The 16,514-nt window shown below is 62.0% G+C and overlaps 1 protein-coding gene across 1 annotated transcript; it reads left to right on the forward strand.

The window, feature by feature from the left end:
* Positions 1 to 981: 981 nt before the first annotated feature.
* Positions 982 to 14,918, forward strand: DENND2D (DENN domain containing 2D). Its single transcript, XM_064635867.1, has 12 exons — positions 982 to 1,173; positions 4,496 to 4,677; positions 5,162 to 5,274; positions 5,681 to 5,750; positions 7,066 to 7,143; positions 7,511 to 7,651; positions 9,325 to 9,473; positions 9,751 to 9,928; positions 10,361 to 10,402; positions 10,993 to 11,083; positions 12,504 to 12,743; positions 14,183 to 14,918. Exons 1-12 carry the CDS (start codon positions 1,116 to 1,118, stop codon positions 14,242 to 14,244), a joined length of 1,404 nt encoding a protein of 467 aa, XP_064491937.1. The 5' UTR covers positions 982 to 1,115; the 3' UTR covers positions 14,245 to 14,918.
* Positions 14,919 to 16,514: the final 1,596 nt, after the last annotated feature.

Consider the following 16,514-nt stretch of genomic DNA (forward strand, 5'->3'; position numbering starts at 1 on the left):
TTAGAGAGATTTTCCCTGCGGGTTTGGGGCAGTAAAACCACCCAGCAAAGCCGAGCAGCTCCGGTACAGGGAGAGCCGGGTTTGCAGCACTAAGGAACTGCTCTTCCCTCTGGATGAAGCACCTGGGAGGGGGAACAAATCCCTGACCGGTGGAGAAACGTCATCCCGAGGGAAAGCACAACTCGGAATTCCCGAGGGAAAGCACAGCCCCGGAACTCCCGAGCAGAGCCGGGAGGAGCTCGCAGCCCCTGGGAATGAAGCATCACTGGGGTGGGTGATGGGCTGATTCCCCATCACCTCGCAGAGCAGGAGACCCCAAAACCCCCGTGCCCTGGAGGGGACGGGTCCGTGTCACCCGCGGCCCCGGCTCTGGGGGGTTCCCGTGGAGAAAAGGGCTCCGGGGGGGGGGGGGGGTCGGAGCAGGGTGTGGGCAGTGCTGGAGTGCTGGGGGGGGATGTTTCGACCCCTGTGGTGAAGGGCAAAGCCATCCCTTGTCCCCGGGGTCCGTGCCCCGGTTCCCACCCTGTGTCCAGTTGTGCCCCAGCCTGGGCTGTGCCCGTCCCCCCCCCGGGGTGCCCAGCCCCGTTCGTGGGGGTGCTCAGCTCCCTCCGCGCCCGGTTCTTCTGGATGCCTCATTCCCGGTTCCTCCCGGCAGCCTCATGCCCCGGGGTGCTCCCGACTCCCCCATTCCCGTCCCCTTGCTCCCAGTCCCGTGCCTGGCGCTCCTGACTCCTCCGCATTCCCGGTTCTCCCCGCATCCCTGTACTCCCGGATCCCCCACCCCCGGTTCCTCCATCCTCGGCTCCCCGCTCCGCTGATTCCCGATGCTCCCGGGCCCTCCATTCCCGGTTCTCCCGGTTTCCCGGCCCCCCCGCGCCCCAGCGCCCCCGCTCCCGGGAAAGTCCCCGGTGCCCGGCGGGTGCCAGGTGCTGCCCGGTTCCCTCCTCCTCCTCCCTCTCCTCCTCCTCCTCTCCGCCCCGTCCCTCCTCCCCCGGGAAAGCGAAAGCTCGGCGGGCGGAAGCCGAGCCCTCCCCCCGGGCCGCGCCGGGGCCGCTCCGGGAACGCGCCGGGAACGCTCCGGGGTCGCCCGGGGGCCGCTCCGCGCCGGGGCCACCATGGCTTCTTCCATCGGCAACTTCTTCCGACGGAGCCTCCGGCGCCCCGGGCGCAGAGGTGAGAGCCGGGAGCGGCTCCGGGAGGGGCTCCGGGAGGTGCCGAGGTCGGGGTCGGGACCGGGGTCACTGTCGGGGTCACTGTCGGCGTCGGGACAGGTCCGTCCCCGGGGCCGCGGGACCCGCCGGCGGAGCGAGGACGTTCCCGGGCAGTGCCGGGTGAGACGGACGGGACCGGCCCCGGCTCGGAGCCCTCCAGCCCGGCCCGTCCGCGCTGCCCCCGCACAGCCCCGCTCGTCCCCCCCGCCCCCGGGACCCCCCGCACCTCCCAGGGCTGCCCCGTCCTCGAGGGATCACCCCAGAGCCGGCATTGCACCCCATCCCGGGGGATCAACCCGTCCCGGGGGATTCAGCCCATCCCGGGGGATCAGCTCATCCCGGGGGATTCACCCCGTCCCCCGGGAGCTCACCCCGTCCCAGCCGATCCCACCCCGTGCCAGCCGATCCCACCCCGTGCCAGCCGAGCCCACCGCAGCCCCGGGGGCTTTCCCCCATCCCAGGGGCAGCCCCACAGGTTCCCTCTCACCGTCCCACTCCCACTGAACATCCCAGGAATGCCAGGACATGGCACGGGGACACCCTGGGGGTACCCGCGGGGGGAGCCGCAGGGACGCGGTGCCCCCGAGGCCGGTGGGCGTTGCAGAGTCCTTGGAACGGCAGGAGTTGAGATCTTTTGGGATCTGTGAGCTTTTCCCGATGGTTCATTGGGGTTTTCTGGCCCGACGGATCTCTGGGGCCGCAGCAAAGCGGGACAGGGGTTTTGGGAGGGTTCTCTGTGCCCCCTCCCCGGGGTTTAGCGCTGGCTCTGGCTCCGGGTGCCACCCAGGTTGTTCCCAGCTCAGCGGGAGAGGTTGGATGAAGCCAAAGCCTTTTCCCCCCGAGCTGAGCTGCCCCCACACCGTCCTGCCGGCTCGGGAGACTTTGGCTGTTCCGGGAGGAAGGGAACAGGTTGTGCCACTTCGGCAGCTCAGCCCCGGCCATGAGGAAGGCCCGGGCAGCCTTTGCCCTCCCCGTGCCCGCAGGATGGAGGGGGAGGATCCACGGAGAGGGGACCCGACCCCTCTCGCTGCTCACGGTGTCCCTGGCCCCAAACCCAGTTCCTGGGACTGCTGGGGGTGTTTCAGGGGGGATTAGGGCCAGGGGGCTGCACCCCAGTAGCCCCCCACACCCCACAGGCACCGAGGAGCCACCCCAGGATCCCCCCAACACCCCCTTATGTACCCTGTGACCCCCGCTCCGAAACCCTGAAGGGCCCAGCCCAGGTGCCCTCAACGTACCCCAGAGACCCCAGGGAGCAGAAGAACCTCCGAGGACCTCATAAACACCCCAAGAACCCCAAGGGACTCCACAAACACCCCATAAACACCCCAGAACCCCCCTAGGGATCCAACAAACACCCCAGGACCCCCCAGAGACCCCATAAACCCCACCCAGGAGCCGTGTGATCACCCCCGGCCACCCGGCTCATCCCCCTCCTCCCGAGGGGATGTTCCTGAGTCTCCCCTGCACGGGCTGTGGGGGAGTCTGGTGATGGTGTTTTGTGCTCCCGGGAGCCGAGGGGCCGGGAATCCTTCTGGGTTCGGGAAGCACCGGGATCTCTGATGCCACATTTGGACAGCGCACCCCGGACATCCTCAGAGCGCCTTTTCCAGTCCAGGGATGGAGAATTGTTGTCTCCGAGGGGTTTAGGCTCTGCCAGGAGGGTTTGCAGCCGGAGCCAGCGATCCAAACTCCTCCATGTGCCGGAGGCAAAGCCCGGGATGAGCGGCCCCTCCTACTCGCGCAGCGGGTTTGACTCGTTCACTTGGAAACCCCACGGCCAAGATGCAAATCCAGCCCCTCCTCCGGTGTTCCCTGAAATGCAGGACGGGACTGGAAAGGCAGGATTGAACCAGACTCTGATCCTGCCCCGGTGATGGGAAAACAACTGATTCTGTGTCCAGCGAGGACGGGGGACACCAGCAGCCCCCCCAGGGCACAGCCGGGTGGTCCCTGGGGACCCCCAACAACCTCCTGCCCGGCCCTGGGGGTGGGATTGGACCAAAGCTGTCGCTGGAGCATCCCGAGGAGGAGCAGGACAAGCAAAGCCCATTTTGTCCATCTTTTCCATGGAATGTCACGGGGGGACCCCCAGGGAGGACAAACCAGAGGTGTCCTCAGCCTTGGAATGCTCCTGGGCTGCCCCTGCTGCCAAGGCACCTCTTTGGGATGAGTTTCACTTGCCAAGAGGGAGGACTTTGCACGTGGAGCTGGACCAGCCCCAGGGCTCCCTGAGCTGGTAAAAGGTGTTTCTGGTCCCTGGGAAGGGACATCCCATGGTGGGACTGTGTCACCTCCTCCCATCAGCTCCCCAGGACCTGGAGCAGAGGCTGCAGAGGTGTTTCCAGACTAAAGGATGGATACATGGGGTGGGATGTCCACCAGCACTGCCTGAGGAGGAGGAGGCCATGTGTGGAGAAGGGAGATAGGGTCAGCTGGTCACAGCCACGGGACAAGCCCTGGGATCTGGGGACGAACCACAGGAGCCACTGATTTCATCCAGTTTATTTTCCTGCCTGTTGTTCCTGAGAGCAGCTCCAGCTTTATCTCCTCCAGCTCCCGGGGTGAGCAGAGAGCCCAGCCTGGAACAGTCCCTGTGCCAGGAACCAGGACAAAGAAGTCACGAGCAGCTCTGGGAGAGGGCAGAGCTGTGGCAGCACTGAACTGCTCCTCCTCCCCAGCTTCAGACGTCCCTCCACGACCATCTCCTGGAGATGCTGGCTGGGGCTCTGTTCCCTCTTTTTCCGGGTTTTCCAGGGTGTGGGAGCTGACACTCCCCAGGGCCCAACCGGCCTGACGAGAACTGGGTTGTGATCCCAGGAATCCTCGGGAGCTGTGCTTTAGGAAAAACCCTGGAGCAGCTCACTTGCCACCAGCAACTCCCAGCACTGAGGATTTCTGGCAGGGATTCACCCCCCTGGAGCCTTTGGAGGTGCTGGGACAAGACCTGGGCTGTTTGTTTGCTCTTCATTTCCCCCGAGGGGACACAATGAGCTGCTCCAGACATGTTCCCACAGCTCCCTGCAGACAGGTCCCCAGAGCCCTGTGCCCTCCCACCCTGGGCTGGGGCACAGGAGGGCTGGGGGGGTCTGAGGGCACTTGGATTTTCCCGAAAAGACTCAGGAAAGCCACTTCTCTCCCAGCTATTCAGTCCTGGGGCACCAGGTCCTGGCTCCCTCCAGCCCCTCTGGCCAGGCCGTGTGTGACTCAGGACACCTCACACTCCTCATTTCCCTCTGATCTGAATTTTTCAGTTTGTTTTTATTTTTTTTTTTTGAGTACAGAAGGAAAGGATGAGGCCTCTGCTGCAGAAAACAACCCCCCCCGGGTGCCCCAGGGGAAGGTGGGGGACAGGAGCTCCATCCTCTGCTCTGGGCAGTTCTTCTTCGAGTACCTGGTGGTGGTGTCGCTCAAGAAGGTCTCAGAGGGACGCTACGAACCCAAAATCTCCTACCAATTCCCAAAGGTATTCGGTGCCCTGTTTCTGATCGGATCCAACCTTCCAAATTTAGAGGGAAAAAAGGGGATGTTGTTCCCTCCCCATCATTAAATCCAGGGGAGGGGGAAGAAAAGAGAAAAACACCCTGTGCCCCAGAGGTGGGGGCTTTGCTGGGACCTTCTGTCCCTCCCATGTCCCCACCCGGGGCCACAGAGCCCAGCAGGAACCTCCCAGGGGGTCCCAGACCCCCTGCCCAAAATGGGGAAGCACAGTGGTGGAATCACACCTTGGGGAAGTGGCACAGGAGGAGACTCCCCCTTTGCAGGGGGAGCCTCAGCTTTGCCTCACCATCCATGGGGTGAGTGAGGGGGAAATTGGGGTTTGGGGATTGTCCAGGGATGTGCATCGGGCCCAGCCGGGGGTCACTCAGGACAGAGCCCGTTCCCCCCATTCCTGGGCATGATGGGTACCCCCCACCACCCTGACCCACCTCTCACCCCTTCACCCCCAGCGTGAGAACCTGCTGAAGGGCCAGAGGGAGGAGGAGGAACGTCTGCTCACAGCCATCCCCCTCTTCTGCTTCCCCGACGGCAACAACTGGGCCCCTGTCACCGAGTTCCCGAGGTGCTGCCCCTCTGGGGGCTGGGCTGGGCTGGGCTGGGCTCCCCCACTCCTACTGTGCTCCTGAGGGCTGGAAGGACCATCCCGGACCATTCCAGCCCGTCCCATCCCAGCCCATCCCATCCCGTCCCAGCCCATCCCAGCCCAGCCCATCCCATCCCATCCCATCCCATCCCATCCCATCCCATCCCAGTCCATCCCATCCATCCCATCCCATCCCATCCCAGTCCATCCCATCCATCCCATCCCATCCCATCCCATCCATCCCATCCCATCCCATCCCATCCCATCCCAGTCCATCCCATCCATCCCATCCCATCCCATCCCATCCCATCCTATCCCATCCCATCCCAGTCCAGCCCAGCCCATCCCAGCCCAGCCCAGCCCCTCGTGTTTTCTCTCCCTGCAGTGAAACCTTCTCGTTCGTGCTGACCAACGTGGACGGCAGCAGGAAGATCGGGTACTGCCGGAGGCTGCTGGTGAGGACCCCCCACACCCAGCCCGGGGTCAGCTCTGGGGGGACACAGCCCCCTGTGCCACCCCCCTGTGTCACCCCCAGCCCAGGTCAGCCCTGGGGGGACACAGCCCCCTGTGCCACCCCCCTGTGTCACCCCCAGCCCGGGGTCAGCTCTGAGGGACACAGCCCCCTGTGCCACCCCCCTGTGCCATACCCAGCCCAGGGTCAGCCCTGGGGGGACACAGCCCCCTGTGCCACCCCCCTGTGCCATACCCAGCCCAGGGTCAGCCCTGGGGGGACACAGCCCCCTGTGCCCCCCCCCGTGCCCTGCCCAGCCCGGGGACGTGCTCGGCGAGCCGCCGGGCAGAGCTGGTGACAACAACTGAGCTCTCCCGAGGGCTTGGTCAGATGCTGGATGGAGGAAAACATGAGTGCTCCCAAAATATGTGGATGTGGCACTTGGGGACAAGGTTTAGGGATGGACATGGTGGTGCTGGGCTGATGTCTGGGGTTGGAGATCTCAGAGGGCTTTTCCAGCCGTAACCATTCCATGATTCCCCGCGGATCTCCACAGCTTCCCTGCTCCTTTCCCTTGGCTCCAGTGGGTCAGAGTGGCTGCAAATCCCACCTGGGATCAGGGTGGGGTGGGGGGGGGGTGTCCATCCAGGAGCCAAGGAGCTGGGAGCCCTCAGTCCCATCCCCCAAAGGTGCCTCTGAGCAGAGGCTGAGTGTGAACCCGGGTTGGAGCAGCTCGGGGTTAGTGGGAGCTGGGCTGGTTTTCCTTGGCTGCTGGTTTGGACAGGGACATAAATCCACAGGGACATCCCTGTACCATGTTTTAGGGCCTTCCTGGATCCCCCATCCCTCCATCCCTGGTGAACCTTCCCAGTTCATCATCCATGGCCGAGCTTGGGCTGTGGGAACGGGATGTCTGGAGGGGGAAAGTGCAGGGAGCACCAGGATAGACCAGAAGAAAAGGGAAATAAAAACCCAGGGAACTCGTCCTGGTGGTCCCTGCTGCAGCAGGAGGCAGGATTAGCCCCAAGGATGGTGGGACAGGATGTCTTGGAGAATGTGTGTCCAGCTGGGAGGAGGGTTTGGGAATGTGCCCGAGGACTTTGCACCACAATAACACTCAGCTCTGGCCCCCAAATCACCCTGGTCAGGCACCCCCAGCTTCTCCAGCAGCAGCTGCATCCCTGGATTTGGGCCCAGCTCCCAAAATCCCCCAGGGAGCGACTGGGAATTCGGGAGAGGGGAGTGGGGTCTGTGTGCAGAGGGTGGGGCTGGTGCAGTAGGGGGGGAGGTGCTCAGACCCTTTTCCCATCCTCTTCCAGCCCTCTGGCCGGGGGGTCCGGCTCCCAGAGGTCTTCTGCATCATCAGCTGCCTGGGCTGCTTCGGGCTCTTCTCCAAGGTAGGGGTGTGCTGGCTCTGGGTGGAGGTGGCCCGTTTGTCCCAGTGGTGGCCCCATCTGGCCCAATGGTGACCCGATTCATCCCAGTGATGACCCCATTTGAGCTGGTGATGGCCCCCTTTGTCCCAGTGGTGGCCCAGTGTTGACCCCCTTTATCCCAGTGTTGACCCCATTTGTCCCCGTGGTGGCCCCATCTGTCTGTTGGTGGCCCCCTTTATCCCAGTGGTGGCCCCCTTTGTCCCCCTGTTGGCCCCCTTTGTCCCCGTGGTGGCCCCATCTGTCCGTTGGTGGCCCCGTGTTTCCGTGGGTGGCCCCAGCCCCCGCTCCGTGTCCTGCCGGTGATTCCCAGCTCCCCTCCCTCCTGCAGATCCTGGACGAGGTGGAGAAGCGGCGCCAGATCTCCATGGCCGTGATCTACCCCTTCATGCAGGGCCTGCGGGAATCGCCCTTCCCGGCTCCCGGGAAATCCGTCACCATCAGGAGCTTCATCCCCGAGTCGGGCACTGAGGTGGGGTCGAGGCCCCTCATGGGCATGGGGAGCCCGGGACATGCCAGGGAACGGGGGGGGGGGTGGGGTGTGAGCTCCTGGAGGCCTCATCCCATGGGAATGTGGGTGTCACCTCCCTCCTGATCCCGCAAGGATGAGGATGGAGCCCATCCAGCCCCCCCAGCCCAGAGCTGGAGCTGCCACCCCAAAACTCCCCGATCATACCCCAGGACTGGCCCAGCCCTGAGGGAGAGGCCGTGCTGGGGGTTCCTGGGGGGCCCAGAGGTGCCAAGTCTCCTCCCTGACAGGGTGGCCAGGCTCTGGCACAGCTGTCAGGAGTCCCCATCCCTGGAATTGCTCATCCAGCCTGGGGATGTGGCACTTGGGGACGTGGTCGATGTGAACTGGGGTAGCTGGGCTCCATGCTCTTAGAGGGCTTTTCCAACAATTCCACAATTCCACTCCCCTCCAGAGGTCTGTGCCCAGCTCCCAGCCCTGATCCCTGCCCCGCTTTATCCCTACAGGCACATTCCCAGTCTTTCCCTGTGGAGAGACCCGATCCAGGATCACCCCACCCCCTCCCAGCCCAGGCTGGCACGGGCACAACCTTTAATTTGCTTTTCCTTTCTCCTGTGGCAAAGCTGGGCTGGAAAAATGGGAAAGGTCTCAGTGCTGGGCATCCCAGGGCTATGTCCTGCCAGGGAGGGGCCGAGGGAAGGCAGTTGGAGCAGCTGGAAAGCCAAGCCATGGATTTCTTCATCCAGGAAGGCTCTTGTGAAAGGGTTTCTCAACGCCCTGGCCTGGGGCCAGGCTGCCCCGAGAGCCACAGGGGGAGCAGGGAGGAGGAATGAGGATGTTCTTCAAAAGAGCTGCATCTGGGGCTCCAGGAAGGGGCTGGAGCAAGGCCAGGAGGTCGGGGAGACAACAGGGAAAAGGGGGAAGATAAACTCTGGGAGCTGCCTGGGCTGGAGTCAGGGCTGGTGCAGAGGCTGTGCTGGGAAGGGGCCGTGCAGAACTGGTTGGAGCTCTGGCACCAGCTGGGAAGATGCTCCGTGAGGTTGGAGAAGGGGGATTTCCCCCCCAAGGGTGAGGAGAGGGTCCTGTTGACCCTCCAGTGCCCAGGAGAGGGTCCTGTTAACCCTCCAGTGCCCAGGAGAGGGTCCTGTTAACCCTCCAGTGCCCCCCATCTCCTGCCTCCAACGGGACCAGCGGGTGTGGGAGACCCTTGGCAGGGGCAGGGGCAGCTGAGGGGGCAGAGCAGCTGCAAGGATCCATCAGATCCCTCCCTTCTGGGCCATCCTGGCTGGGAATTCTCAGCCCAGAGAGGGTGTAGAGGAAGGTGTTGTGGTTTTGGTAGCAAAAGTCACGCCCTCAGCCCTCCCCCCTTCCCGGGAAGCTGCTGCTCTCGGATGAGCTGAGGGGCACTGAGATGGGGCCTGTGTCCTACCAGGCATTTGGGTTAAAAATCCCAAATAAACAACCCCACAGAGCACATCCAGGTGGCCTCCCCTGCACCCCCAGCACAGCCCAACCGTCCCGGTGGGATGAGCCGGGATTTGTCCCTCTCACAGGGACACGGTGCAGAAGCTGCAAACCCAGGGCATCAACTGCTCCCAGATCCCCTCCTGGGGGGCCAGGGCAGTGCGGGGGGATGTCACCCCCCTAAGCTGGGCTTTGTGGCTCTCCCCTGGCAGCTCATCGAGCTCACCCGGCCCGTGGACGCCCGCCTGGAGCACGTGGAATTCCAGGCTCTGCTCCAGCGGCTCAGCCCCGACCTCATCCTGCACATCTTTGCCTCGGCCGTGCTGGAGCGGAGGCTCATCTTCCTGGCAGAGGAGCTCAGGTGAGCCTGGAGCATTTTGGGATTAAACCCCCCCCCCAAAACCCCTGGAAGGAGCTCAGGGTGGGACGTTCCTCCCGAGCAGTGACATCCCTTTTCCTCCCTGGGTTAACCCAGCTGGTCAGAGCCTGGTGCCAGCCATGCCCAGGGGGTGGGTTTGATCCCTGGGTGGGCCTTTCATCCGGAGTAGGACCTGCTCATCCTTGTGGGGCTCTTCCAACCCGGAATATTCCGTGTCCCTGCGATCCTGTGATCCCCCCCTGTGGCTCCCTGTCCCCAGTGTCCTGTCCCAGTGTATCCACGCCGTGGCTGCTCTGCTGTACCCCTTCACCTGGGCACACACCTACATCCCCGTGGTCCCCGAGTGCCTCCTGGACACCGTCTGCTGCCCCACGCCCTTCATGGTGGGCATCCAGCTGCGGCACCTGGAGCGGGTCCTGGAGCAGCCCATGGAGGAGGTACCTCACCCCTGGGAGGGGACAGTCCGTGACCCTGGGCTGGGTTGGCCCCGGGGCTGGAGGCTCTGGCCGTGCCCTTTTCCCAGCCAGGGAGGCTGAAAGTGGGGAAATGGGACTTGGGAAATGGGGGTGTCCTCCTTGTCCCCTCCTGTCGGTGCCAGGGGCGACCCCCTCCCCCCCCGAGCAGCAGCCCCGGGGCTCAGGGAGCTGCCCTGGGATCATCCTGAGCTGGAGGAAGCAGAGAAGGGGATGAGACACCAAAGCTGCACCAAACCCCGGCCCTGGGGGGCTGCCCCCGACCCCCTGCCCGGGGCCCTTGGGCACAGAGGGGCTGATTCTTCTCCTGCCACACACCAGGCTCATCCCAAAGCAGGGGGAGGACGTTGGACGCCCTGGGAGGGCTGAACCTGCTCCCCCCCTGCTCTCTTGCAGGCCCTGATGGTGGATCTGTGCCAAGGGAAGATCATCCAGGCGGTAGGTCCCCCCTGGGAGGGCTGGAGGGGGCCTGGGAAGGGCCTTTTCCCCCTGGGTGTTGGATACCTGGTGGCTCTCACCTTTTTACATGGCTTCTCACTGCCAGAGGGCAGGGATAGATGGGATATGGGGAGGGAATTCTCCCCTGGGAGGGTGGGGAGGGGCTGGATGGAATTCCCAGAGAAGCTGGGGCTGCCCCACCCCTGGGAGTGTCCAAGGCCAGGCTGGAGGCACCTGGGATGGTGGGAGGTGTCCCTACCCAGGGCAGGGTGGGACTGGATGGGATTTAGGGTCCCTTCCCACCCAAACCCTCCTGGGATTCCGTGGTTCTGTGATTTTGGGGGCAGAGCCCCCTCAGTGTCCCCCCCAGGGAATGTCCTATGAGGGGACGTCTCCAGGCACTGCTGGTTGTGAGCTGGAGCAGGAGGGTCCATCCCAGCCCCAGCATCACCACAGCACTTTGCAATGACAATTAATTAATTAATTAATTACCCAATGAGCTTCTAAAGCCCCACTGGATGGGCTGTGCCAACTCCCAGCCACCCAGATCCCAGCAGTGCTGGGTGCTCCATGGCTCCCTGTCCTTCCAGGTGGGGGATGAGGAGCAGATCCTGCCCATGAAGCTGCAGAACGAGATGCTGACAGCCCTGACCAAGCACAACTACAACAACAACGTGCTCAGTAAGGATGGGTCTTTATTCCCACTAAACACAGGCCGGAGCTGCCCCAGGGCCCTCGGCCAAGGGATGCTCCTGAAGGGACCTGGCCCGGGATGTTCCTGCCCCTCTTTGCAACCAAATGCAGCCACAGGAGGGAAATCCCTTGGCTATTCCTCTGTCTGCTGAAACCTGTGAGCAGGAACAGCAAATTCTGCCAGAAAAATGAATCTTGGCCAATATAAAGGGTTTGGAAAGGAACAACAGCCAGGGCTCCCTCAGCAGAGTGGGTCTGGGGTTTGGTCACTGGCACAGGGGGATTGGAGCAAGTGATTCCTTGGAGTGCAAACACAGAGCAGGGTAAAATATCATCCAATTATATATTATTGAGCCATTAGAGAGTGTCCAAAGGAGGCAACGAGGAGGGGGAAGGGCCTCAAGGGGCTGAGGGCACTTGGTGTGTTCAGCTGGAGCAGAGGAGACTGAGGGGAGACCTCACTGCAGTTCCACCTTCCTGGGCAGGGGCAGAGGAGGGGCAGGGACTGAGCTCTGCTCTGGGGGGACCAGGCACAGCACCCAGGGAATGGCTGGAGCTGTGTCAGGGCAGGCTCAGGTTGGATCTCAGCAAAAGGTTCTTCCCCCAGGGGCTGGTTGGGCACTGCCCAGGCTCCCCAGGGCAGTGGGCACAGCCCCAAGGCTGCCAGAGCTCCAGGAGGGTTTGGCTGATCCTCTGGGGCACAGGGTGGGACTCTGGGGCTGGGCCTGTGCAGGGCTGAGGGTTGGACTGGATGGTCCTTGTGGGTCCCTTCCAGCTCCGCACATCCTGGGATTCTGTGAGTCTGGAATTCTATGGTTCTCTGATTCTGTGATTCTGTGGTTCTGAGGTTGTGTCTCCCTGGGATGGTTTTCCCAGTGCCGTCCCCAGGCTGGAGGGGACACGGAGCCCCTCCCTGGCTCAGCTCCCTGCGAGTCACGGGGCAAAATGGGGCCATCCCTGCATGGGTGTTCCTGCTGCTCTCCCCCACCCAGCTCGGAGGAGAACGATCCCAGCACAGCCCCAAAACAACCCCCCAAAGAGCCGGTTCTCGTTTGAATTCCCCGGTCCTGCCTCCGGCAGCTCCTGATCCCGGCAGGAATTCAGGAATTCAGGGCTGGGCCCCCTGTGCTGCTGTGGGAGCTGGTGGGGGGTGAACCCCAACTGATCATGGAATTAGAGAATCATTTAGGACGGAAAAGCCCTTTCAGATGGAGTCTGGCACTGCCCAGGCTCCCCAGGGCAGTGGCACAGCCTGGGGGCTGCCAGAGCTCGGGATGACCCTCAGGGGATGTCCGTGCGGGGTGAGCGCTGGATCCCACGATCCCGGTGGGTCCCTTCCAGCTCAGACCCCAGCCCAACCCTCTCGGGTGTGCCCAGAGGTCCCACCCAGCTCTCCTGTCCCCTGCAGCCTCCGAGCAGGTGAACGCCCTCGTGTCCGAGGCCTTCCTGCACTTCTTCGTCCGCCTGGTCGGGCACTACCCCGCGCACATCAAGTGGGGCCGGGGCGGCGCCGGCGCCTTCCAGGAGCGCTCCTTCTGCAAGGCCCCGGGCTCCAAGAGCTGCCGCCGCTTCCTCAAGAAATTCGTGAGGACAAACATGTTCTCCCTGTTCGTGGAGGAGGCGGAGAAGAGCAGGATCCCCCCGGAAGGTAACGGGACCCTTCCCCTCCTGTCCCCGGCCCGGGGAGCTCTGCCAGGGCCTGGGGACGAGGGCTGGGGACGGAGCTGTGCCTGCCCGGCCGGGGACACCGGGGGGACACTGAGGGGGTTCTGAGGGGACACCGGGGGGACACTGAGGGGGTTCTGAGGGGACACTGAGGGGACACCGGGGGGACACTGAGGGGACACCGGGGGGACACTGAGGGGACACCGGGGGGACACTGAGGGGGTTCTGAGGGGACACTGAGGGGACACCGGGGGGACACTGAGGGGACACTGGGGGGACACTGAGGGGACACCGGGGGGACACTGGGGGGACACTGAGGGGGTTCTGAGGGGACACTGAGGGGACACCGGGGGGACACTGAGGGGACACTGGGGGGACACTGAGGGGGTTCTGAGGGGACACTGAGGGGGTTCTGAGGGGACACTGAGGGGATTGTGAGGTGATAATGAGGGGACAGCAAGGGGACACTGAAGGGATAATGAGGGGACACTGAGGGGGTTCTGAGGAGATAATGAGGGGATTGTAAGGGGACAGTGAGAGGATATTGAGAAGATACTCAGGGGACACTGAGGGGATTCTGAAGGGATTGTGAGGAGACACTGAGGGGGTTCTGAGGGGATAATGAGGAGACACTCAGGGGACACTGGGGGGATATTGAGGGGACACTGAGGCTGGAGATGCTCAAGGCAGCAGCAGCAGCTCCTGTTTTCTCTCAATGGCCTCAAGGGGCTCCAGAATCCTGGAATCCCAGGCTGGTTGGGGTTGGAAGGACCTCAAAGTCCATCCTGTGGGACAGCTCCCACCAGTGCAGGCTGCTCCCAGCCCCATCCAGCCTGGCCTGCGACCCTACCCTTCCCTTCCCTTCCCTTCCCTTCCCTTCCCTTCCCTTCCCTTCCCTTCCCTTCCCTTCCCTTCCCTTCCCTTCCCTTCCCTTCCCTTCCCTTCCCTTCCCTTCCCTTCCCTTCCCTTCCCTTCCCTTCCCTTCCCTTCCCTTCCCTTCCCTTCCCTTCCCTTCCCTTCCCTTCCCTTCCCTTCCCTTCCCTTCCCTTCCCTTCCCTTCCCTTCCCTTCCCTTCCCTTCCCTTCCCTTCCCTTCCCTTCCCTTCCCTAACCTTCCCTAACCTTCCCAAACCTTCCCAAACCTTCCCAAACCTTCCCTTCCCTTCCCAAACCTTCCCAAACCTTCCCTTCCCAAACCTTCCCTTCCCAAACCTTCCCTTCCCAAACCTTCCCTTCCCAAACCTTCCCAAACCTGCCCTTCCCAAACCTTCCCTTCTCCCTTTCCCGGGCCCTCTCCAGCTGCAGTTTTCCGTGGCCCAGCCCAGCTGGGCTCCCAGGGGACACACACACACAGTTCCCAGAGTTTGGGCTGTGCCCCCCAGCCCCCCCAGCCCCTCACCACGGACCCTCCTCTCCTCCCCAGCCCATTTCCAGCAGAAAATCACCGAGTACCAGGAGCAGAAGAAGCACCGAAGAGACTCCTGAGGCCCAGCTGGGATCCGAGAGCAGGACTGGGACTGGGATTGGGACACTGGAGGTGTGCCCTGTCCGAGGGCTGAGCAGCCTGGACTCAGGGGTTCTGGGGCTCCTGGGCAGCCCCAGCCCCAGCTCCCCCTCATCCTCAGGGCACCATTGCACTGGAAAACACGGAGCGAGCGCCAGGCCGGGATCTCCCTCCTGGCTCTGCTCACTCCAGGCACTGACTGTGACTCCACAGGCTCAGCCCTTGTCCCATCACACAGAGCCAGGACAAGGCTGCAGGGGCATCATCAGAGGGAAAAATGGGACGAGTAGGAAGTGAAAGTCACCTCTCATCAAACCCAACCAGGGGTTTGCAAACAAGGAACATCCCCTTGAGTGATTGCTGAGGTTTCTGTTATCAGCAACTGTTTGATTTGATTTCCCATCACACCCAGCTCGTCGTTCAGTCCCAGCAGGAGCAGGTGGGTGGGTTTAGTGGTTTCCTCTCTTGCACTGCTGCCACTTAGAGCCAAGTTTAGTTTTCTAAGGAAAGCAAAATACTCTTTGCCAGGTTATTTATTTGTGCTGGAGCAAAACTGTGAAGGCCACGGGGCTGAGGGGGAAAGAGCTGATCAACAGCCTGGGGGAGGGAGGTGGGATTTGTTCAATCCTGGAGTAAAACGTGTTGTTACCCCTTCTCGGTTCTGGTTTTGATCCCAACTTCTTTTCAACCCTTGCAGCTCCTCCCTGAGCAGATTTAGGGCCAAAGAATGGTTCTCCTTTCCTAGTGGGAGTGAATGTTGCAGCAGGGAAAGGGGCTCTGGCTGCAGGAGTGATGGGGGAATTCCCAGAGAAACCAGTGCCAGGGGCTCCTCCCAGCAGGGGATGAAGGCAGAGCCTCCTCCTCCTCTCTGGGATGTGACACCAGACCCTGAAGCATCAACAATATCCTGGAATCATGGAATGGGTTGGGTTGGGTTGGGTTGGATTGGGTTGGAAGGGGCCCTAAAGCTCATCCTGTTCCTACATGGGACACCTTCCACTATCCCAGGTGGTTCCAGGTTTATCCACCCTGGCCTTGGACACTTCCAGGGATGGAGCATCCTCTGGGAATTCCATTCCAGGGCCTCACACCCTGCAGGGGAAGAATTCCTTCCCAGTATCCCATCTCTCCCTGCCCTCTGGCAGTGGGAAGCAATTCCCTGTGTCCTGTCCCTCCATCCCTTGTCCCCAGTCCCTCTCCAGCTCTCCTGGAGTCCTTTTAGGCCCTGGAAGGGGCTCCAAGGTGTCCCTGGAGCCTTCTCTTCTCCAGGGGAACATTCCCAACCCTCTGATCCCTTGGTGCCTCCTCTGGCCTGGCTCCAAACCCAGTTTAACCCAACTTTTGCAGCACTCCCGAAATCCCCAGGGAGGGATTGGACACAAACACTAAAACTGCACCAGCCTTTGCTTTCAGAGCCAGGCACATCAACCCAAACACTCCAGAGGGGAAGGTCATTTATTTGGGAGCTTTTCAGCACAGAAACTTGGCTGGACAGAGGGAACAAACAGCAGGAGAGGAAGAAAAGTGTGGATTTTTGTTCAGCCCCCACCTGTGTTTGGAGGGGGAACAGCAATTATTGGTTAGGTGAAAAAAGTGGGGTTTTGGTGTCTTCTGTGGCTCCACAAGTTCCCCCCCATGGGCAGAGAGGGTGGCACAGGAGTAACAGGAAACTCAAGGTCAGTGGGTCTCTCTGTGGTTTGGTTTGGTTTTTTTTTTTTAATATTTTTATCCTTAGAAGTTCAACTGACAGCAGAAAACGGTGTGGAAAATCCAGGGCACCTGTCAGGAGAAATCTCTTTGGAAAAGGCCACTTGCTCCCCCTTCCCCTGCCTGTTCATCACCACTGGGAGGAGACTCCAAACTTTCGGGTTGTGAAGCCGAAAACCATCTCATTGAGGAAACTGGGAAGTGGAACCTGTCTGGGGAGCAGTTCTTTATAAAGGAATCAGGAATCACCCGAGGGACTGGACTGGGGGTGTTCCTTAATTCCTGCTGGAGGAAAAATGTGACAGAGGGTTATTGCTCAGCTGCTGAAGCAGACACACAAACCCTGAGCCTTACACTAAAATAGGTATTTTTCCCAAGCAGTTGGTGCTCCAGCTGCAGCAAGGGGAAAACACAGCAAGCAGGGGGGTGGGGAGGCTTCAGAGTCATCAAATCCCAGGATGGGTTGGGTTGGAGGGACCTTAAAGCCCATCCAGTCCCACCTTTCCACGGGCAGGGACACCTTCCACCATCCAGCCTGGCCTTG

Source organism: Pseudopipra pipra, chromosome 25 (genome assembly GCF_036250125.1).
Source record: "Pseudopipra pipra isolate bDixPip1 chromosome 25, bDixPip1.hap1, whole genome shotgun sequence".
NCBI lineage: Eukaryota > Metazoa > Chordata > Aves > Passeriformes > Pipridae > Pseudopipra > Pseudopipra pipra.